The sequence below is a fragment of the Dendrobates tinctorius genome, unplaced genomic scaffold (assembly GCF_039654945.1).
Source record: "Dendrobates tinctorius isolate UK_male_01 unplaced genomic scaffold, ASM3965494v1 ptg000230l, whole genome shotgun sequence".
Classification (NCBI taxonomy): Eukaryota; Metazoa; Chordata; class Amphibia; order Anura; family Dendrobatidae; genus Dendrobates; species Dendrobates tinctorius.
In genome coordinates, this window is record NW_027361897.1 from 1708487 (window position 1) to 1731775 (window position 23289).

The following is a 23289-nucleotide window of genomic DNA, read 5'->3' on the forward strand; positions in this document are numbered from 1 at the left end:
AAGACCACCATATATGTTTCATGTCACCCAACCAGAGGCGTATCCAGGGGGGCAGCCGATGCAGTTGCCCCGGGCACAGCCAGCAGGGGGGGCGCAGTCCGGCCGCCTAATGCAGCAGTCTGCAGTGTCTCCCCCAGCGGCTGCGTTCTGCCGCTCCCCATCCTGTGAGTCAGCTGTTCCCTGTGACGGCTGTCAAGCTGACAGCCAGCGCAGAGAAGGAGGCCGCACCGGCTCCCAGGCAGCAATTGTACTGGCGTCTATACAGACGCCAGTACAATAGAAGCTCTGACCGCCGGGTCAGAGCGACGTCAGCAGCGTGATCATGTGATCACGTTGCTGACGTCACTCCCCGGCGCCCAGAGCAAACGCTGGTGGTAAGTGTGCTCCTCTGTGGAGCTGAAGAACCACCGAAGATGGGAGTTAATGAGTGGGGGGTGTTAATGAGTGGGGGGGTTAATGAGTGGAGATGGGGGTTAATGAGTGAAGATGGGGGTTAATGAGTGGAGATGGGGTTAATGAGTGGGGATGGGGGTTTATGTGTGGGGGGTTAATGAGTGGAGGGGTTATTGAGTGGGGATGGGGGTTAATGAGTGGGGGGTTAATGAGTGGAGATGGGGTTTAATGTGGGGATGGGGGTTAATGAGTGGGGGGTTAATGAGTGGAGATGGGGGGTTAATGTGTGGAGATGGGGGTTATTGTGTGGGGGTTAATGTGGGGATGAGGGTTAATGAGTGGGGATGGGGGTTAATGAGTGGGGATGGGGTTAATGAGTGGGGATGGGGGTTAATGTGTGGGGGGATTTGGAGTGGGGGTACATAATGAGTGGGGGTACATAATGTGTGGGGGGATTTGGGAGTAGGGACGAGGGGTTATTGAGTGGGGATGGGGGATACTTAATTTGTGGGGGGATTTGGAGTGGGGATGGGGGTACTTAATGTGTGTGGGGGATTGGGGATGGGGGGATTTGGAGTGGGGATGGTATTTAATGTGTGTGAGGAGATTTGAGGACACAAAGTGAAGAGTATGTATGAGGGCATGTATGAGGAAACAGTATGGGGGATGGGTGCAGACAGTAAGGGGTGCGAACGGGTGAATGTATGTGGACACAGTATGGGGAATCATAGAATCATAGAATCATAGAATCGTAGAGTTGGAAGGGACCTCCTGGGCCATCTGGTCCAACCCCCTGCTCAAAGCAGGATTCGCTAAATCATCCCAGTCAGATGTCTGTCCAGCCTCTGTTTGAAGACTTCCATTGAAGGAGAACTCACCACTTCTCGTGGCAGCCTGTTCCACTCATTGATCACTCTAACTGTCAAAAAGTTTTTTCTAATATCTAATCTGTGTCTCCTCCCATTCAGTTTCATCCCATTGCTTCTAGTCTTTCCTTGTGCAAATGAGAATAAAGTTGATCCTTCTGCAATGTGACAGCCCTTTAGATATTTGTAGACAGCTATTAAGTCTCCTCTCAGTCTTCTCTTTTGCAAACTAAACATTCCCAAATCCTGCAACCTTTCCTCATAAGACAGGGTTTGCAGACCGGTCACCATTCTGGTCGCTCTTTTCTGAACTTGCTCCAGTTTGTTGATGTCTTTTTTAAAATGTGGTGCCCAAAACTGGACACAATATTCCAGATGAGGTCTGACCAAAGAGGAGTAGAGGGAAATAATGACTTCACGTGATCTAGACTGTATGCTTCTGTTAATACATCCTAGAATTGCATTTGCCTTTTTTGCTGCTGCATCACACTGTTGACTCATATTCAGTCTGTGATCTATTAGTATACCCAAGTCTTTTTCACATGTGCTGTCACTTAGCCCTATTCCTCCCATTCTATATATGCTTTTTCCATTTTTATTGCCCAGATGTAGTACTTTGCATTTCTCCCTGTTAAAAACCATTCTGTTTGTTGCTGCCCACTTCTCCAGTTTATTTAAATCTTTTTGAATCCTCTCTCTCTCTTCTCTAGTATTAGCTATCCCTCCTAGCTTTGTGTCATCAGCAAATTTAATCAGTTTACCCTCAATGCCTTCATCTAAATCGTTGATAAAGATGTTGAACAATACAGGGCCCAGGACAGAGCCCTGTGGTACCCCACTTGAGACATTCTTCCAACTGGATGTGCAGCCATTTACGACCACTCTTTGGGTCCGATCACTAAGCCAGTTATGAATCCACCTAACAGTTGCCTTGTCCATTCCATACTTAATCATTTTTTCAATAAGGATTGTATGAGAGACTTTGTCAAATGCTTTGCTGAAGTCAAGATATACTATATCTACAGCATTTCCTTGATCCACCCAATCAGTGATACCATCATAGAAGGAAATTAAGTTAGTCTGACATGACTTATTAGTTACAAACCCATGCTGACTCTGTTTAATCACTTCATTCTTATCCAGGTATTGACATACATGTTGTTTAATAATTTGTTCAAAGATCTTTCCTGGTATAGAAGTCAGACTCACCGGCCTATAGTTACCTGGGTCCACCTTCTTCCCCTTTTTGAAGATAGGAACAACATTTGCTCTTCTCCAGTCTTCTGGCACTTCTCCTGTTCTCCAAGAATTTTCAAAGATTATAGAGAGGGGTTCAAAAATTTCTTCTGCTATCTCCTTCAGTACTCTGGGGTGTAATTCATCTGGACCTGGAGACTTGAATTCATTTAGGCTAGCTAAGTGTTTCCTCACTATCTTTCTGTTTATAGATATCCTGGATTCTTCTATTCCCTTAATAGGACAGTGAATAACAGTTGATGTTACATTTCCTTTCTGAGAGAAAACAGATGCAAAATAGGAATTTAAAAGTTCAGCCTTCTCAACATCCTGTCTTACCATTTCATCATTTTCATCCTGTAAAAATCCTATAGCATCTTTGACTTTTCTTTTACTTTTGACATATCCCCAAAATCCTTTATTATTGCTTTTGACATCTCTTGCAAGCCTCAATTCATTTTCAGCTTTAGATAATCTGATTTGTGCCCTGCAGGTTCTGCAGACAGCATTATATTCTTCTTTAGATATGCCTCCCTCTTTCCATTTTATAAACATTTTTTTCTTCCTTTTTAGCATGTGCTTAAGTTCTGTGTTCATCCATCCTGGTTTCCTTAACTGCTTCCTATTCTTCCCTCTTTTCGGAATTGTTAACAACTGTGCTTTGAGAATTTCATTTTTCAAGATTTCCCATCCTTCCTGGACATTTTTGTCTTTAAGGATATCCAGCCATTGGATCCCTCCAATTCTCTTTCTGAATCCCTTAAAATCTGCCTTTCTGAAATCTAACCTTGACGTCTGAGTCTTCACAGGTCTTCCGCCTCTAGTTATCCAAAATTCTAAAATAGCATGGTCGCTACCTCCTAGGGTCCCAGCCACTTTTACCTCCTCAACCATTTCCTCCCTGTTTATAAGGATTAGATCCAAGGTAGCAGTTCCCCTTGTTTTCTCCCTTACCTTTTGGAAGATAAAGTTGTCAGCAAGAGAGGATAAGAATTTCCTTGACCTGTTAGTTTTGCCTGAGAGAGATTCCCAACAAATGTCTGGATAGTTGAAATCTCCCATGACAACTATGTCATATTTTTTGGAGAACTTGGCCATTTGATGCATAAAGAGTTCATCCATAGCTTCAGCTTGCACAGGCGGCCTGTAGTAAATGCCTACAATGGTGTCCTTTCCATTGTTCTGTCCTTGTATTCTTACCCAAACAGTTTCCACAGAACTCCCAGTCTCTGAAGCTTCAATCTCTGTGCAGATATACGCGTTTCTAACATACAATGCGACACCTCCTCCTCGTTTATCAAGTCTGTTTCTTGCAAATAAATTGTATCCTTCTAGTCTTGTATTCCAATCATGTGTATTGTCCCACCAAGTTTCAGTGATTCCAATGACATCATATTTCTTTTCCTGTGTTAGTAGTTCCAATTCTCCTTGTTTGTTGCCCATGCTTTGTGCATTAGTATAGAAACATTTTAGTTTGTGATTGGTTTCTCTTTCTCCAATATTTTTATTAATTAGATTCTTTCGTCTTTGTTCTTCCTTTCCACTTCTAATAGCAGAGTTCTCAATAGCATTTGTCAGGTGTATGGCTTTTTCTGGTCTTTTGCTTCCCTTCCCATGTTGTTCTAGTTTAAAGCTCTCCTTACAAGTGTAGCAAGGCGACTTCCAAATACATGCTTACCAGTCTTCGTAAGGTGCACCCCATCTCTAGCAAGTAGTCCATCGTATAAGTAGTTCACTCCGTGATCCAGAAATCCAAATCGTTGCTGACGGCACCATCGACGTAGCCAGTTGTTCACCTGCAGAATCTTATTCCACCTCCTTGTTCCATGGCCATCCACTGGGAGGATGGAAGAGAAGACCACCTGCGCTCCCAGTTCTTTCACTTTCTTACCTAAGTCTTCAAAGTCTCTGCAGATGGTTTCCAGGTCGTTTCTTGCAGTGTCATTTGTCCCCACATGTAGTAGCAGGAATGGGTAGTCATCTGTAGGTCTGAAGAGTCCTGATATCCTGTCAGACACATCTTTAATTTTTGCACCTGGAAGACAACACATTTCTCTTGAAGTTATATCCGGTCTGCAGATAGCGGCCTCAGTTCCTCTCAACAGGGAATCCCCCATGACCACCACTCTCCGTTTCTTCTTCACAACATTTTTCTTTCTCCATCCAGGAGGACTCTGAAGGCGTACAAGGTTGCTGCTTGTTGGCAAAGTCTTATCCTGATGTATTTCTTCATTGTTTTCCTGCGTGAGAGCCTGGTACTGGTTTCTGAGCAGTATGGGTGCTGACTGCCTCCTGATCCTCCTGCTTCTCTGGGTCACATGTCTCCATTCCTCTGTTTCTTCAGGTGCACTTCGAATTTCTTCTCTTTCTGTAACATGAAGAGATAATTCTGCTCTGTCCAAGAACTCTTCACCTTCCTTAATGATCTTCAACGTAGCTAACCTCTCTTCGAGATTTTGCAACTTTTCCTCCAACAGGGACACAAGCTTGCATTTGTGGCATGTGAAGTTTGGCTTTTCCACTGGTAAGTCTGTGAACATGTAGCAAGAAATGCAGCTCACCAAATGGCTCCTGGCCTCTTCCATCTTGAGATTTCTTAAAAACGATGAAAGATGAGCCCAAATTCTCCGATTTCCTCTTTTCAGCTGCAACGGCCAAAACCCAGTGATCGTTGAGCTCGCGGAGACTCTTCACTTATCCCAGAAGGCACTGGGAATATGCAAATGATCTCCTCAAGACTCTTCCCCTGGTTTTCCGATTTCCTCTTTTCAGCTGCAACGGCCAAAACCCAGTGATCGTTGAGCTCGCGGAGACTCTTCACTTATCCCAGAAGGCACTGGGAATATGCAAATGATCTCCTCAAGACTCTTCCCCTGGTTTTCCGATTTCCTCTTTTCAGCTGCAACGGCCAAAACCCAGTGATCGTTGAGCTCGCGGAGACTCTTCACTTATCCCAGAAGGCACTGGGAATATGCAAATGATCTCCTCAAGACTCTTCCCCTGGGAGTGAGGGTGAAGGCATGTGTGCAGACAGTATGGGGAGTTGGGGGTATGTGTGAGCAGACAGGATAGAGAGTGAGGGGGTAAATATATTAGGAGACAGTATGGTGAATAGGAGGGATGTTAGAAGAGACAGTATGAGGAGGGATGGGAATAGTGTGAGGCGACAGTATATTGCAGATATTTTTTATTTAGGAGCATTATAATGACACTTCTATCTTTAATTGCATCGTATGGAGATTTGCTGCAGAAGACCGGAGAAGATGGAAGTCTGCAGAGACGGCTGTGGATGAGAAAACTCATCATGGTGTCTGGACAAGAAGAAGAAAAGGAGAAAGACTTCAGAGACGACGTCATCTATAAGGTACCTGGATGTAAATGTTATTTGTGATACTGACTAATTCTCATGTTTTTATTTGTTAGGAACATTAAAGAGGTTGTCCAGGTTTGTGCTGAGTCTGCAGTCATTCTATGTGACTGCAGACTTCTGAATTCTCACAGTGCTCACTGAACGCTGTTAGAATTCTATCATGCCGGTAATTTACATACATGCGGTCACATGCTGACTAGACATGTGTGGCCTCACTCAATGAAAATGAGCTGAGCGAGGCCGGGCACGTCTAGTCGGAATGTGGCCAGAAGTATACAAATCACATGCTTGTGCTGACATGACTGTACATCGGCAAGGGAGAACCCTAAAAGTGTGCAGTGCAATCATTGTGAGAATTCAGAAGCTGCAATGTCAGGATTCAGCTCTGCAGGTTCCAGTAGTCATCACATGGACACTTCACTCATATGCGATTTTCATATTTATGGTCTTGTGACAATGAGCTTCTCATCCTGCTTTCAGTTTTTTACTGAACATTGAGAGCATTAGGGAGAGCAGCTCGTGGGTACATGGCTAAGTTTGCAAGTCGCATATGTACTTGGGGGGGGGGGGGGGGGGGGCGCGAACTTAATTCTTGCTCCGGGTGCCAGAAAGCCTAGATATGCCTCTGAACCCAAAACCCCACATCACTTAAAACATCCATGCGACACCCCAGGAAACATGTTATGAATTCTTTCTGGTACATAATAGGATCTATGTAGAACCTTCAAAGAAGTTTTCATGAGTGAAGTTTGGTAACTGCCTTTAGATAATGCCTCACAACTCCGGTACCAATCATCAGTTGACATATCAAATCCTAGGTCTTTCTCCCACTGTACCATATAACCTAATTTTCTGTCATCATATGGCAGGCTGATGACCGAATAGATCAATGAAATTGCTCCTCTACCCAGTGGGTCATTTAGACACTTCAAAGCCTGTTATCTGGAAAGGGGTCCTGCCTGGGAGAATTTGCTTAGCAAAATGAAATATCTGATTCATACACATCATTTCTCTAACTGGGGGTGTATATTTTTGAATACATTTTTGTCTTTCAAGTAAAACATTAAATGGGGTGCAGAGGTGTTTGAGTAGATGAATCCCATTCAAGGTCCACCACGTGAAAAGTTGCAGTTCCAGGCCTGGTTGGAACATAGGGATATGAAATATATTAGTCAGTGGAGAGGGATTAGATTGCAGTTTATATTTAAACAGCACTTTCCTCCATAACATTAATGAATGAACTGTATAAGGGGCCAAATGTATTAAATTCTGCGGTAGTCGCTCCATGGACCACATTAGGCTGGATGTTGAGTATGGTCTAGATAAAAAGGATTCCAATAGAACCCATCTTAGGCAGCGATATTCCTCCCATTTTCCTATGAAGGAACATGGTCTTTTGTGCAATTCTAGGTCTTTTCCCCAACCATATAAACTTAGATGTCACTGAATGTAAATGAGCGAACGACCTGGGTGGTATCGTAATCGGAGGGGATCTAAAGATATATAGAAAGCGAGGCAGAGGTACCATTTTTATTGTATGCATCCTACCAAGCCAAGATAATTTTGCAGTTGACCATCTATTGAGATCTGCTTGAAAACAGTGGATCAATGGGGAATGATTTCATTTAAACAGTGTTGACCTATTAGCTGTCAAATTAATGCTGAGGTAGGCTAAAAAGTGCATATGAACCCGAATTGGAAAGCTATATTATTTTGCAGTTTTTATTTTTTTAATAAATTTACAAAAAATTCTACATTTCTGTTTGTTTTTTTCAGTCAAGATGCGGTGCAGAGTGTACATTACTTAGACAAAAAATGAACTTTTATGAATTTACCAAATGGCTGCAATGAAACAAAGAGTGAAAAATGTAATGGTGTCTGAATACTTTCCGTACCCACTGTATGTCCATCTGTGTGAGCGGCTGCAGAAGACCACTGTGTAAGACCAAGTGATAAAGCAAGGGACAGGAGCTTGGAGAATGCAGGCGGTGGGTGTTAGTGGGGATGTTGAAATCGCCCATGATGATGGAAATATCAGCAGATAGAACGTGTAGAAGCCAGGGGAAGTGGTCAACAAAGGCATTGGCCGATCCCAGGGGTCGGTATATGACAGCCACTTAGAGATTCGAGGGAGAGTAGATACAGACAGAGTGCTAAGTGATAAAAGAGGGTACAGGTAGAATGGAGTTGAAAGTGCAGTTTCAACAACCCACTCCCCACTTTAGAATTCTTTGCATCTGTGCAAGATTGCTACTTACTATTTCTGTTGCATATATGGCATCAACATATTCTGTAGGAATGAAGGACAGATACTAAGCTTAAAGCAAACCTGTCAGCAGGATTTAGCCCTATAAACTAAAGGCATGACCATAATGGCGCTATGATGCTGACTAATATGATAAACTAAAATGTTTCTATACTAATGCACAAAGCATGGGCAACAAACAAGGAGAATTGGAACTATTAACACAGGAAAAGAAATATGATGTCATTGGAATCACTGAAACTTGGTGGGACAATACACATGATTGGAATACAAGACTAGAAGGATACAACTTATTTGCAAGAAACAGACTTGATAAACGAGGAGGAGGTGTCGCATTGTATGTTAGAAACGCGTATATCTGCACAGAGATTGAAGCTTCAGAGACTGGGAGTTCTGTGGAAACTGTTTGGGTAAGAATACAAGGACAGAACAATGGAAAGGACACCATTGTAGGCATTTACTACAGGCCGCCTGTGCAAGCTGAAGTTATGGATGAACTCTTTATGCATCAAATGGCCAAGTTCTCCAAAAAATATGACATAGTTGTCATGGGAGATTTCAACTATCCAGACATTTGTTGGGAATCTCTCTCAGGCAAAACTAACAGGTCAAGGAGATTCTTATCCTCTCTTGCTGACAACTTTATCTTCCAAAAGGTAAGGGAGAAAACAAGGGGAACTGCTACCTTGGATCTAATCCTTATAAACAGGGAGGAAATGGTTGAGGAGGTAAAAGTGGCTGGGACCCTAGGAGGTAGCGACCATGCTATTTTAGAATTTTGGATAACTAGAGGCGGAAGACCAGTGAAGACTCAGACATCAAGGTTAGATTTCAGAAAGGCAGATTTTAAGGGATTCAGAAAGAGAATTGGAGGGATCCAATGGCTGGATATCCTTAAAAACAAAAATGTCCAGGAAGGATGGGAAATCTTGAAAAATGAAATTCTCAAAGCACAGTTGTTAACAATTCCGAAAAGAGGGAAGAATAGGAAGCATTTAAGGAAGCCAGGATGGATGAACACAGAACTTAAGCACATGCTAAAAAGGAAGAAAAAAATGTTTATAAAATGGAAAGAGGGAGGCATATCTAAAGAAGAATATAATGCTGTCTGCAGAACCTGCAGGGCACAAATCAGATTATCGAAAGCTGAAAATGAATTGAGGCTTGCAAGAGATGTCAAAAGCAATAATAAAGGATTTTGTGGATATGTCAAAAGTAAAAGAAAAGTCAAAGATGCTATAGGATTTTTACAGGATGAAAATGATGAAATGGTAAGCCAGGATGTTGAGAAGGCTGAACTTTTAAATTCCTATTTTGCATCTGTTTTCTCTCAGAAAGGAAATGTAACATAAACTGTTATTCACTGTCCTATTAAGGGAATAGAAGAATCCAGGATATCTATAAACAGAAAGATAGTGAGGAAACACTTAGCTAACCTAAATGAATTCAAGTCTCCAGGTCCAGATGAATTACACCCCAGAGTACTGAAGGAGATAGCAGAAGAAATTTTTGAACCCCTCTCCATAATCTTTGAAAATTCTTGGAGAACAGGAGAAGTGCCAGAAGACTGGAGAAGAGCAAATGTTGTTCCTATCTTCAAAAAGGGGAAGAAGGTGGACCCAGGCAACTATAGGCCGGTGAGTCTGACTTCTATACCAGGAAAGATCTTTGAACAAATTATTAAACAACATGTATGTCAATACCTGGATAAGAATGAAGTGATTAAACAGAGTCAGCATGGGTTTGTAACTAATAAGTCATGTCAGACTAACTAAATTTCCTTCTATGACGGTATCACTGATTGGGTGGATCAAGGAAATGCTGTAGATATAGTATATCTTGACTTCAGCAAAGCATTTGACAAAGTCTCTCATACAATCCTTATTGAAAAAATGACTAAGTATGGAATGGACAAGGCAACTGTTAGGTGGATTCATAACTGGCTTAGTGATCGGACCCAAAGAGTGGTCGTAAATGGCTGCACATCCAGTTGGAGGAATGTCTCAAGTGGGGTACCACAGGGCTCTGTCCTGGGCCCTGTATTGTTCAACATCTTTATCAATGATTTAGATGAAGGAATTGAGGGTAAACTGATCAAATTTGCTGATGACACAAAGCTAGGAGGGATAGCTAATACTAGAGAAGAGAGAGAGAGGATTCAAAAAGATTTAAATAAACTGGAGAAGTGGGCAGCAACTAACAGAATGGTTTTTAAGAGGGAGAAATGCAAAGTACTACATCTGGGCAATAAAAATGAAAAAAGCATATACAGAATGGGAGGAATAGGGCTAAGTGACAGCACATGTGAAAAAGACTTGGGTATACTAATAGATCACAGACTGAATATGAGTCAACAGTGTGATGCAGCAGCAAAAAAGGCAAATGCAATTCTAGGATGTATTAACAGAAGCATACAGTCTAGATCACGTGAAGTCATTATTTCCCTCTACTCCTCTTTGGTCAGACCTCATCTGGAATATTGTGTCCAGTTTTGGGCACCACATTTTAAAAAAGACATCAACAAACTGGAGCAAGTTCAGAAAAGAGCGACCAGAATGGTGACCGGTCTGCAAACCCTGTCTTATGAGGAAAGGTTGCAGGATTTGGGAATGTTTAGTTTGCAAAAGAGAAGACTGAGAGGAGACTTAATAGCTGTCTACAAATATCTAAAGGGCTGTCACATTGTAGAAGGAACAACTTTATTCTCATTTGCACAAGGAAAGACTAGAAGCAATGGGATGAAACTGAATGGGAGGAGACACAGATTAGATATTAGAAAAAACTTTTTGACAGTTAGAGTGATCAATGAGTGGAACAGGCTGCCACGAGAAGTGGTGAGTTCTCCTTCAATGGAAGTCTTCAAACAGAGGCTGGACAGGCATCTGACTGGGATGATTTAGCGAATCCTGCTTTTAGCAGGGAGTTGGACCAGATGGCCCAGGAAGTCCCTTCCAACTCTACGATTCTATGATTCTATGATTCTATGATACCTGATGGGAAGGGATCCGCTCAGTGGCTGCTGAATATTCACCTTGTGAAGTTTTCAGAAAATGACGTCGTGTGCTCAGTTAAGAGCCGAAATCAAGACATGCGCTGCCTCTGGCGCCATTTTATTGAAGGATGCCGGCTCCCACTGTGCACGCGTTGCCCGCACGATGATGGCGCGTGGAATTTTAAAAAGGAGGCAGGTCATGGAATAATCAGTGAAGAAACAAAGGAGGCTGGTGGGAGTGTCGGAGAACTAGAAGAAGACCCTGCCCCCCTACGTCCCGCCCCGAAGCACACAAGACATCATTTTCTGAAGATTTCATAAGGTGAGTATTCAGCAGCTGCTGAGCGGATCCCTTCACGTCAGGTATCATATTAATCAGCATCACAGCGCCATTATAGCTATGCCTTTAGTTTTTAAGGCTAAATCCTGCTTACAGGTTCGCTTTAATGCTTAAGAATTCTGGAAATCTAAAAATTGGTGTTCATGCCTTATGACACATTTATTCTGTGCTTTAGACACTTTTTGCATAATTGTACCAAAACATACAGGCTCCACACAGATGTTGTCTTTAGGTGAATTTGAGCTCTGGACCTTAGTACTGTAAGAAAACCATGCGAATCACTGACCCACCCTGCTGTCATTGCTTCATTAACATTGGTTATAAGGGCAGAGACAGACTGCCGTATTTTTCGTCCGAGAACATTGTAGAACTCGCACTGGCTGTCGGCTCTCCTGACCTGAGCTTGACAGCTGCATAGTAATCCATCCCGCTGTCATGCTCAGGTCAGGAGAGGTGCCGGCCAGTCCGTTCAGTGCGATGCGATTATCGCACAAGAAATAAGCCAGTGTGTCTCTGCCCTTAGAGCAGTTTACTGAGCATTACATTTAGAGAGTCACATCTGTAATGGTTGCACAGAAAGAAATAATATTCTTCTCTGTGTAAAGGTCCCATACCTAATAAATGAAGTCATTCTGTAAGTGGATGGTGCCGGTGAGAGTCACGAATGATAGAACTTTGCTTGGCAATCTGTGGCAGACATTTTTATAGGAAAGGAGCCAACCATGTGTTAAAATGGTCTTGAGTATAAGTGCAATGATTTATATTGTGCTCGGTATTCAAATGATTCCCATTCATCATGATGTCAAACCACAAACGTTGAGCCATGGCCCAGTAGACAGTAGGTCCACATACTGGGCTTAATAGTTTCAAGCACTACTACATAGCTATAACCAATGGTCAAACTTTAAGGATTCATATACATTGATCGACTGGCGGCACGGTATGATCGCTGATCAGTAAACCTCAACCGATCAGTGGTCGTTTAACACCGTGTGTACACAGGCAGACCAAAGTAAACAATGTACACTAAGCGATCAGTCATAGTTTGCCCAGTGTGCATAGGCTGCCATGGTTCTCGAGAGCGTGAGTCTTGTTTACACAAAATGATTCACTGCTGAAAATGATGATCTTTTGCAGTGTGCAAAAAGATCATTTCTCCTGGTGAACGTGCATTCTGCTCATTGTAGTGATCGGCAGCCTGATTACACTGAAAGAATATTGTGAATTGAGCGTTTTAAGAACTCTCTGTCAGGATTACTTCTCAGTTTACGTGCAGTTTGTGTGTTTGATGACTACTTTTTGTAATTTTACTGATCTGTTCTTTCCTGTAAGATGACCCTACATTGTGTAATTATCTGTCTTTTGCTTTACAGCTTGCTGTTCATGGTTCCTGTTGCCTGTTCATTGTTCCCACAGCAATGGTAACGTCCATAAGTTTTTGTGGGGCACGAACAGATCTTGGTGTGACTCTAGAGATCTGTGTCATTCTATTGCAACAGTTTATTATTCTTTAGTTACATGGTACCCATGTAGGATAGATTCTCCTTTTATTATGTGATGCATATCAGTATGTGTCTTTGCTTTTATTAAGATTAAGACCTATGGACAGGTGTTTTCTTATAAAGGACTCTTCTCCAAATTTTTCATTTTCATCTGGACACACAGTGTAATAGTGGCTGCAGAGCAACATAAAATGTTATTGTTTTTTTTGTGGAGAAATTGGCTGTCAAAGTATTTGACACCTAAATGAGTTAATTTATGTTACATCTGAGTGGATGTTTTCAGATAGTTTTCACTGGGGGAGAGTACTTCTCCCTCTATGATGCTGACCAATCACATACAGGCACACTGGAGAAAGAACACGCCCCCAACATAGCTTAGAGCAGGTTTATTCATGTGTAAGGCTACTTTCACATTTCCGGTTTTTATCATCTGGCACGATGCGGCGAAATTTTGTATAACCGGATCCGGCAGAGGATAGACTTTCATTATTGCCGCATTGCGCCGGATGGGCATCTGTCGTGTCCGGCTTTTGCCGGATACAGCAAAAATTGCCTGTCCAACGTCTGCAAAAACTATTCCCTGCAACGTTTTTTAGGAGCGCCGGACCGGTTTTTACAACAGCGCATGCCCGGAAGATGTGAATATTAACCCTAGAAGAGCATGCCCAGAAGATGTGAATATAGAATCAATCTCTCCCTCTCTCTCACCCCCGCTCTTTCTCTCCTCTCCCACTCTCACCCCCGGATCCACGGTTTCTCAAGCGATGTCGCTTTAAATGTCGGCTGCACCATATCCGGCGAAAAATGATGATCCGGTGTCTACGGCTGCTGCCGGATCCGGTTTCACAACTTTTCGCCGCAGCACGCCGGATGAGAAAAACCGGAAATGTGAAAGTAGCCTAAGATGTAAGTATACAGCCCTGAACTCCTCGTCTAACGTTTTACATAGTCATCTGTGCTCTACTCCTAGCTCGTTAAAACACCTTCCGATAAGATCATTATAAGAGCAAAACAGATTTTCGGTATACAGTGGGGGAAATAAGTATTTAATCCCTTTCTGATTTTGTAAGTTTGCCCACTGACAAAGACATGAACAGTCCATAATATTAAGGGTAGGTTAATTTTAACATTGAGAGATAGAATATCAAAAATAAAATCGAGAAAATCACATAGTATAAATTATATAATTTATTTGCATTTTGCCTGCTCTGCTCTCACTGCAGAGTGATTACAAGTTGCTGTGAGCACAACAAACATAAATGATACCTTTCAGCTCATCTCCAGACAAGCAGTGTGGTGGAGGGGCAGTACAGCAGACGTGACCGTGATGGTAGAGGAGAGAATATGTGTCTGTAATGTAACACAGCTAAACTCAGCTGTGCTGACCCTTTTCATACAGACTTCTGGGACCTTATCTGAAATGTGTGAATCATCTGTGTTCTACCCCCATCACTTTCTAATCATGCACGATGTTAGACTAGGGGATCAGAGCTGTATCATTACTTCTCACACACCAAGAAATATGCTGTAAGCTATTTCAGTGGCACTTTCTTCTTTCTCTAGCGTGTTGCTCCCTGCTCATAATTGATCAGCATCAGAGAAAGGAAAAAATACACTGACATCATCACAGGTTCTTCTGAACTTCTATGTTGCTGTCTGCTTATGATTGGTCAGTGTCATAAAGGAGGAATAAGTACACACCCCAGTGAAAAATATCTAATAACATCCCCTTGGACTTAACAAAGGTTAAATCATTAGGTACCAAATGCTGTGATTGCTAATATCTCCACAACGAAGAGGCAAAATTAAAAACAAAAAAAAAAGTTTTATTCACTCTACAGCCACTACTACATCCAGTTCAACATGAAAAATTTGAAAGGGCATATTAATGTTGCAACCCCTTTAAAGCAACACTCCAGCACTTTGTTTTGTTTTTTTTATTGCACTACTGGATTGGTGCTGATACTCATCGTCTGGCGTTTTCATCTGTTTTTGCTGCCGCTTCCATCCGTCTTCGGCGAAAAGTGACCTGCCTGCGGCACCAGTGTTTCATGGAGCTGTGCAGGGGTCACTTTTCAATACAGCGCCTCGTTCTGGCTGTCATAGATTTGTATTGAGTGTTTGTGACATAGCTTCTGAGTTTCACCCAGTTAGGAGCAACTGTCACAAGATGGCGCCGCAGGACCGAAGCGGCACCAAAAAATTGTGAAGACGCGGGAGGGTGAGTATATGACCAGCGGCAGTGATGCTTTAAGGAACAGAATACTTGCAATATTATTACAAGGTTATTATGTTTGTATACTGCCAGATTTTGTACAATTTAGATAAATATACCAGATGACTTTCCAACCTCCTCTATTATTTATTTTATTTCAGTTCAATGGCCGTGAACAGTCTAGAACCAGAACTCCGAGATTCAATCCGGAATCAATTTGGAGAAAAAGTTCAATATGTTTATTTTAATAAGGGCTTGTAGCCACTTTACGATAACTCTTGAAAACCAGTTATATTCTGAAGCTAAAACTGAAAAGACCCTTTTATTGCTGACTGATATCCTCCTGAGGAAAGTGAATGCAACTTATTTTGGTAACTGTTATTTTTGCTCGAAATATGCGTGATCTGAGCAAGACATTAACTGATCACTGTGGGAAATGCCTTATCTGTATGTATGGGGGGCAAGCAGGCCACAAGTAGAGAATGATACTGTCAGAGTCCATCTGTCATCTGAATGAGGTACAGAGTTTTCCTAATGGAGACTTATCTCTGATATTGCCTTCTCTTTCCATTCAATGTATAGCAGAGCAATAAATCAGAAGTGGATATCAACATCTGTGTGTACAACCTTCTGTTTGTTTGAGGAGTACCTGTCATAAATGTAACTAACTTATTAAAGGCCCCGTCGCACATAGCAAGATCGTTAGCGAGATCACTGAAACATCACAGATTTTGTGACGCAACAACGACCTTGCCAGCGATCTCGCTATGTGTGGCACATAGCGGCAACCGGCCCCTGTTGCGATCTTATTTGATCGCTGATGTCCCGCTGGCCAGCATGCATTTTTGTGTTTGACGCCGACGAGCGACCTCGTTGGCGACTCAGAACTCAGGGACGCAGGCGGGAGTCGTCAGAATAGCTGCTGTGTGACAAGGTCCCAACGACCGCCGAGGTTGTTATACGGATTCCCAGATCGTTGCTGCGTCGCTGAGTAGATCTATCTGTTTGACAGCAACCTAGTGACCATTTAGCGACGTACCAGCAATCCTAACCAGGTCGTACCGTTGTCGGGATCGCTAGTGCGTCACGTAGTGTAACGGTACCCTAACTTATGGAGTTTTCTTTCCATTCTGTTTAATTTCTATAATTGGACACAGTCCACAGTCCAGCTTTTTTTAAGCGTTTCCGCAGCATTTGAGCCGGCTCAGACGCTGCAGAAAGGCTTAAAAGATGCATCAAATTAATTAGCATGCGTTTTTGGCTTTCTGTGCCAATGCATGCGTTTTTAACTGTGTTGAGCCAGTGGAGCCATCCAGGTCCCAATCTGTATACCTGTGCTGTTGACTGCTCTACCTCCGCTATTACAGCATGAGGCGCAAGATAAAGCCCTTTCACAGTGACCAATAATTGATTGAATGAATGTTCGAGATCACTTGGGTACTTTACACTTCATTTTGCTGTGCGTACATAAGTTCCAACTGAATTCCCATAAAAAAAAATAGAATTCAGATGTGACCCCACGATGAAGCCTTATACTGCAGTGACACAAATTAACATCAAATTTGTTTACGGTTAGCGATATTTATAACTTTGTATGTAACCCCCTTCTCATGTACAGCACCATGGAACAAATGGTGCTTTATAAAAAAATAATAATAATCCAATACATGCTATTGATCAAATTTCTCTTACGGAGAGTAGCGTCTCCTCAAGAGAAATTGCCATGCTGCGGTCCTAAAAGACGTGCTGCATGTCAGATTCCACCAGTAATCCGCAGGCGTCTGTGGACATGGGATTTCTAGAAATCCCATCCACTATGCTGTAACATCTGGCCACTGCGGTTTTGACGATGCATAAAACTGCACCAATTCCATTTTCAACTGCATTTTTTGGTGGTTACCCCAAAAAGTTTTAACTCCACATTGGGAATAGATCTGTCATAGAAAGATTTTACTGTAAGGCTGTGTGCACACGATGCGTTTTTTTAAGCGTTTCCGCAGCATTTGAGCCGGCTCAGACGCTGCAGAAAGGCTTAAAAGATGCATCAAATTAATTAGCATGCGTTTTTGGCTTTCTGTGCCAATGCATGCGTTTTTAACCGCTCAGGAATCGCTTAGCGGCTAAAAACGCAGCATGCTCATTAATTTCCGCATTGCTGAGCGTTTTTAGCCATCCCCAATGATCCCAGAAATCGCGTGTCAAAAAACGCGTCAAAATCGCGTCAAAAATCGCGCAAAAACGCACGGAAAAAGACGCGCGATTTCTGGAAAGGGGATCCTTTTCCTGAGCGTTTAAAAACGCTAGCGTGTGCACATAGCCTAAAATAGTGTCTAATCGGCAATGTGCGCCACACACTTCCACATTCATCACTTTATGTGGAACATTCACTAGTTCTTGAAAGTTGTATCTACAGATGCGTGAAAGTTGTTCCTTTCTCTCATGTTTACTTCCTGTGACTCTTAGTACCCCACATAATATTGATTTTTTTTTTTCGATAGAAAGTGCTTTCAAATCAGCGAAAACAGCAGTCTTCACAGGGATTGCGGCTTTAGATTTTAGTCAGTAATTGTAAAGCTTCTTATTTTGGAGCTTGCTGAGTTTCTTGAAATGACTGATTCTGATTCCCGTATATGCGATTATTGTGGAAAAGTGAGAAAATAAAAATATATTATGATACTTTCCCACCTTATAAGTGATGACCTCCCCAGAATTTGCCATCACTTTCTGATGTTTGAGGTTCTGACTGTCAGGACCCCATTAATTCTCATAATAAACATTTATTACAGGGAACTGCAGCACGGCCACAAGTGACTTTGAATGAAGCTTTGTTGCAGTCTCTTACACGGCAGGATTATGGGAGAGCCTAAAAAAAGCCATATTGTCTTCAGAGTCATCATAGTGACTTACCATAATTGATAGTCTGGAATAACCAAGCTTTTTAGAGAGTTTCAATTAAACAGTTTGGCACATTAAGTAAAAATATTCATGTAAAATCTGTGTCTTAGCTAAAAGACCTTACGTTATAGAGGTGCCTCCTTCTGCTTACAATGCACTATTTTTTTTTTTGGGCTACTATTTCAGAATAAATTCTTACAATGCTTTGTGAGACTGAGCCCCTCGACAGTCAGACACGGTGCCAATGGGCTCAGTGCTTGAAATTCAGCTATCAGAATCCCAGCATGAAGTATGTCTTTGCATTACTTGTCTCTGTATACTTAGGTTTATTCCACACTTCCAAAACCTAACTATTAGTGATGAGCGAATGTGCGCCGATAAGGTGCTCTCATGCTCAGGTACTAACCGAGTGTCTTTGGCATGCTCGAAAAATACGTTCGAGTCCCTGCACAGCAGCATGTGTCGTGGCTGTTAGACATGCTGCCACGGGAATCCGAACATATTTTTCAAGCATGCTGAAGACACTCGGTTAGTACACGAGCATGCTCGGATAACAACTTAATTGTGTTCTACCTCACCTTATTACCCTTTTTTTGTCCTTTTGCTATTTTGTGCAATAAAATTTATACTATTCGCATTTATCCCCTTGTTTTATTGGATCTCAGGCTAAATATTCTTACATTCATTTTTTAGTCTTATTATCTTTATAGATCCATATTATTTTGGTTACCTTATCGGAGCATGTTCGCTCATCACTAATACCGATAGAATAGGAAAGCTTGTTTCCTGTTAATCACGTAGGATAAACAGACTGCAAAACACCCGATGAACGAGCCTAATGGGTGAAATGATTTTTAAGCTTGCTTAAAAAACATCATCCATGTCAGCAGCACATCATCCTGTGTAAACAGTACATGTGCTGCCCAGAAAAATGTCAACTGTGCGCACAGAACTATCCGTTAAGGATCAATCTGAGTGCACTGAAGTGCGGTGTGGCTATCTAAACAGGCATTTCAATGACCGTCGATCTGTCATTTTTGGGCACAAGTCATGCAATTTTAAAATTTTAAGTCCTAAGCAACTATTCCCTATTTTTCTCCAAGATAATGAAAGTAGATTGGAAATATGTGTGCATTGAACTACATTGGCCAATTTTATTGTAAAAATAGAATGTCCACCCTTCAGAACTAAAATATCCGTAAGGTATACAGTAGATGTTTTGGCATCAGAATCCTTCCCTTTATTATTGGAAGTGGTCTGATAGATGACCAGCCACTCTATGAAGATACATAGTCTGCTAATATATCTGGTGTTTAAACCTCTAGGTATTTTTTTTGTAAACCAGGAATGTGATCTGCTGAATCATCAGGAATATACTGAGTAGGATGAAGTCTATATAAACATCTGCTTTATATCCTAGGATTGCATCTCTAGACTTTTGTAGAGGCTGAATTTGCAGACATTAAGGATAAAAAGCAAGATGTTGATATTTCTAGGGTAAAGGACAAAAAATGTGGCAGAAACCATGAAGAGATTGTGCTTCCATTTTCCTTCTTATTTCTTGGTGTAATGCTGGTAACTCTTTAAATGTAAGGGACTAAAGAAAGAGCTGTAGGAAGACTGTCCTAAAGCAGTACCCTGAGGAAATCCTCAGTCGCGCCGAGGCTGGAAATATGCCAAGTATTCTCCCTTATTAATATTAATTTTTAAAAATAACTCTCAGTGGGGTGACCGTGAGACGACCACCAACCATTAAACACTATGGGGGAATTCATTAAGACTGCCATTGTATGCTCTAGTCTGGATTCAGAGTCCACTGGCGTAAAAGGAACCAAATCAGCCAAGAGGTGCACGCCTGTTAATGAATTGGGCAACATATGTAAAATGCCCGTGTGCCCAGGTCAGCAATGCACTAGTGTGCATTTCTGCTATTACTTATACCACCATTGTGGCATCAATATAGTGAATCTGTCAGACTGCGCTCAAACTGTCATGTCGGACGCTGTTCACACCACAGCATCCGGCAGGCAGAGGTAGTTCCACCTCCAGCCACTATAGCCTCAGTGGCGCCGGTTTGATCTTCAGGCTCTCGGGGGTTAATCCTGCTGGAGACCAGGTTGGAAGGTTAGTCACGCCCACGGTCTTTAAATAGTCATACTGGCATATGGGCGTCGCCGATTATAGCTTGTGTTTCATACCAAGTGGTTCCGGTCTGGAGTGGAGGTGTTCAAGAGAGAGAGATTCATATCTGGTGTCGTATGATCCGTCGTTATCCTTTCTCCTTCCCATATTTGTGTTTAGTTGTGCCCTGTTCACATTACTGTTTATTCCTGTGTGTGTGCGGCGCAGTGCAGTTTAAGTTCTCCCTGTCTGTCATTATTTGTGTGGGAGCTTTGGTGGTGTGACTCCTCACTGGGTGGAGGGTGGAGGGTTAAGTGCAGGGCTGAGCAGGAGATAAGGAAAGGTCGGAGGCTCAGGCATTTGCACCTTCAGCAAAAACCCTGGGTTGAGGGTCAGACAGGGTTTCCCCTAGTAAAAGGGACACCACAGGGGCCCCGGGTATTTCAGCCTTAGTTGAACTAAGCCCCCGTGACATTATAATCGGCCCACATTTTTTCAGGAGTCCATGGATCCATTAGATTCCATAACCCGCCAGTTGGCGGCGCTGTCCATACAGGTCTCCGAGTTGAAAGGGGCAGTTCAGCAGCAGGGCCTGGTAGTAGCAAAGGTGCAAACGGCATCTGCAGGTATCGGTGCAGAGCCGAAGTTTCCGCTGCCAGAACGATTTTCAGGCGATCGCAGCAAATTTGTCGTATTTCGGGAGGCCTGCAAATTATACTTCCGCATGCGGCCAATATCCTCAGGTAATGAGGCCCAGCGAGTAGGGCTGGTGTTGTCATTACTGAGTGGTGACCCCCAAGCATGGGCATTTTCCTTACCAGCTGACTCTGCTACATTTCATTCGGTCGATAATGTTTTTTCTGCCCTCGGGCTCATTTACGATGACCCTGACCGACTGGCTCTAGCGGAATCTAAAATCCGCGCCCTCCGCCAGGGGGAGCGCTTGGCAGAAGACTATTGTTCGGAATTTCGCCGCTGGGCTGTAGACACACAGTGGAATGACCCAGCACTGCGGAGCCAGTTTATTCATGGGGTATCAGGGAGGGTGAAACAAGCCCTCCTGATGTATGAGACTCCGGCATCATTGGAGTCTGCCATGAGTTTGGTGATACGTATTGATCGCCGTTTTCGTCAGGGGGCACAGGAGACGCTACCTCTGGGGGAAAACAGAGGTGCAGGTGTGGTTGAAGTAGATGAGTCCCCTGAACCTATGCAGATTGCTGGCGTGGCACAGGTTCAGCCTCGCGCTCCGGGATTCCGGAAGCCCGGAGCATGTTTCTACTGTGGTAAAGGAGGTCATTATGTTAACGTTTGCCCGGTACTACCTAAGAGGGTCACACAGGCGGAAAACTGTTAAGCTCAGAGGGTATGGAGGAGACCCGACTTAGCGTATGCATATCCTCCATGATGGTATCTCAATGTATGCTCCCTGCCAAGGTTATTATCGCCGGCAGAGAGCTACCTATATCAGTGTTTGTGGATAGCGGTTCCGCCACCAATCTCATAGATGAGGAGTTTGCACACACCGCCGGGTTTAAGATCGAAAAACTTCCTCACCCCATACAGGTGGTGACCATTAATGCTGTTCCCCTCCCTCAAGGGGAGATTACTGAGTTTGTGGCAGAGGTGAAACTAAACATTGGGGTCCTACATTCTGAGTCGGTTACATGTAGGGTCCTCCGTAATCTCCCAGCTCAAATGGTCCTGGGTTTTCCATGGCTGTCCAGGCACAACCCGGTAATTGATTGGAAAACTCAGGACATAGTACAATGGAGTGGTTTCTGCCAAGACAATTGCTTGGCCACATGTGTGTCCGCCGTGACGCCCAGCCTGCCGGAGCCTTTGCAGGATTTCGCGGATGTTTTCTCTGAGAAGGGTTGCTCAGAACTGCCTCCACATAGAGCCTATGACTGTGCTATTAGGTTAAAACCCGGGGCCAAATTACCTAAGGCCAGGATGTTTAATATTTCTGGTCCTGAGAGACAAGCTCTGAAAGACTACATCGCGGAGAGTCTGAGCAAAGGTCACATCCGGCCTTCGTCCTCGCCTGTAGCCGCGGGGTTTTTCTTCATTAAGAAGAAAGATGGGGGGTTACGCCCGTGTCTGGATTTCCGAGAGTTAAACCAGATTACTATCCGTGATCCCTACCCAATGCCGTTGATCCCGGATTTGTTCAACCAGGTAGCGGGGGCGAAATGGTTTTCCAAGCTGGACCTCAGGGGGGCGTATAACCTCATAAGGGTCCGTCAGGGGGATGAGTGGAAGACGGCGTTTAACACTCCTGAGGGTCATTTTGAGAGTCTGGTTATGCCGTTTGGGTTGACCACCGCGCCTGCCGTTTTCCAACATTTTATTAATGATGTATTTGCTCATGTCCTGGGGAGATTTGTGATTGTATACCTGGATGATATCCTCATTTATTCTAGCGATCGGGACACTCATTTGGAGCATGTTAGGCAGGTGTTACAGTTGCTCCGGGAGAACCAGCTCTATGCTAAGCTGGAAAAATGTTTATTTTTTGTCCAGGAGTTGCCCTTTTTGGGATATATTGTGTCCGCAGCCGGTTTTAAAATGGACACCGCTAAGGTGCAAGCGGTGTTGCAATGGGAGAGGCCGGAGAGTCTGAAAGCACTCCAGCGGTTCCTTGGGTTTGCGAATTATTATAGGAAATTTATAAAACACTTTTCGACTGTCGCCAAACCGCTCACGGACATGACAAAGAAGGGTGCCGATCTGGCGAACTGGCCTGAGGTGGCTATACGTGCATTTGAGCGTCTGAAGAATAGTTTTGTTTCAGCCCCCATTCTGGTGCAACCAGACGTGTCTAAACCTTTTGTGGTAGAGGTTGATGCGTCGGAGGTGGGAGTGGGGGCAGTACTGTCTCAAGGCTCGTCCTTGAGCGAGATGCATCCATGCGCCTACTTCTCCAAGAAGCTGTCGCCGCCCGAACGGAATTATGATATCGGCAACAGGGAGTTGTTGGCCATCAAACTGGCTTTTGAGGAATGGCGACACTTCTTGGAGGGGGCAGCTCACCAGGTCACAGTTATCACCGACCATAAGAATCTGCTCTACCTGGAGTCGGCCAAGCGT

At 43.3% G+C, this 23289-nt stretch overlaps 1 protein-coding gene across 2 annotated transcripts in view; it reads left to right on the top strand.

The window, feature by feature from the left end:
* SFXN2 (sideroflexin 2) overlaps window positions 1-15791 on the top strand; it is a 93961-nt gene extending 78170 nt beyond the window's left edge. For both annotated transcript variants that reach the window (XM_073555757.1, XM_073555756.1), the window contains exons 11-12: window positions 12837-12884; window positions 15342-15791. In XM_073555757.1, the coding sequence (XP_073411858.1) occupies window positions 12837-12884; window positions 15342-15441 (148 nt within the window). In that variant the 3' untranslated portion in view covers window positions 15442-15791. The remainder of the gene's footprint in view (window positions 1-12836; window positions 12885-15341) is intronic.
* Window positions 15792-23289: the final 7498 nt, after the last annotated feature.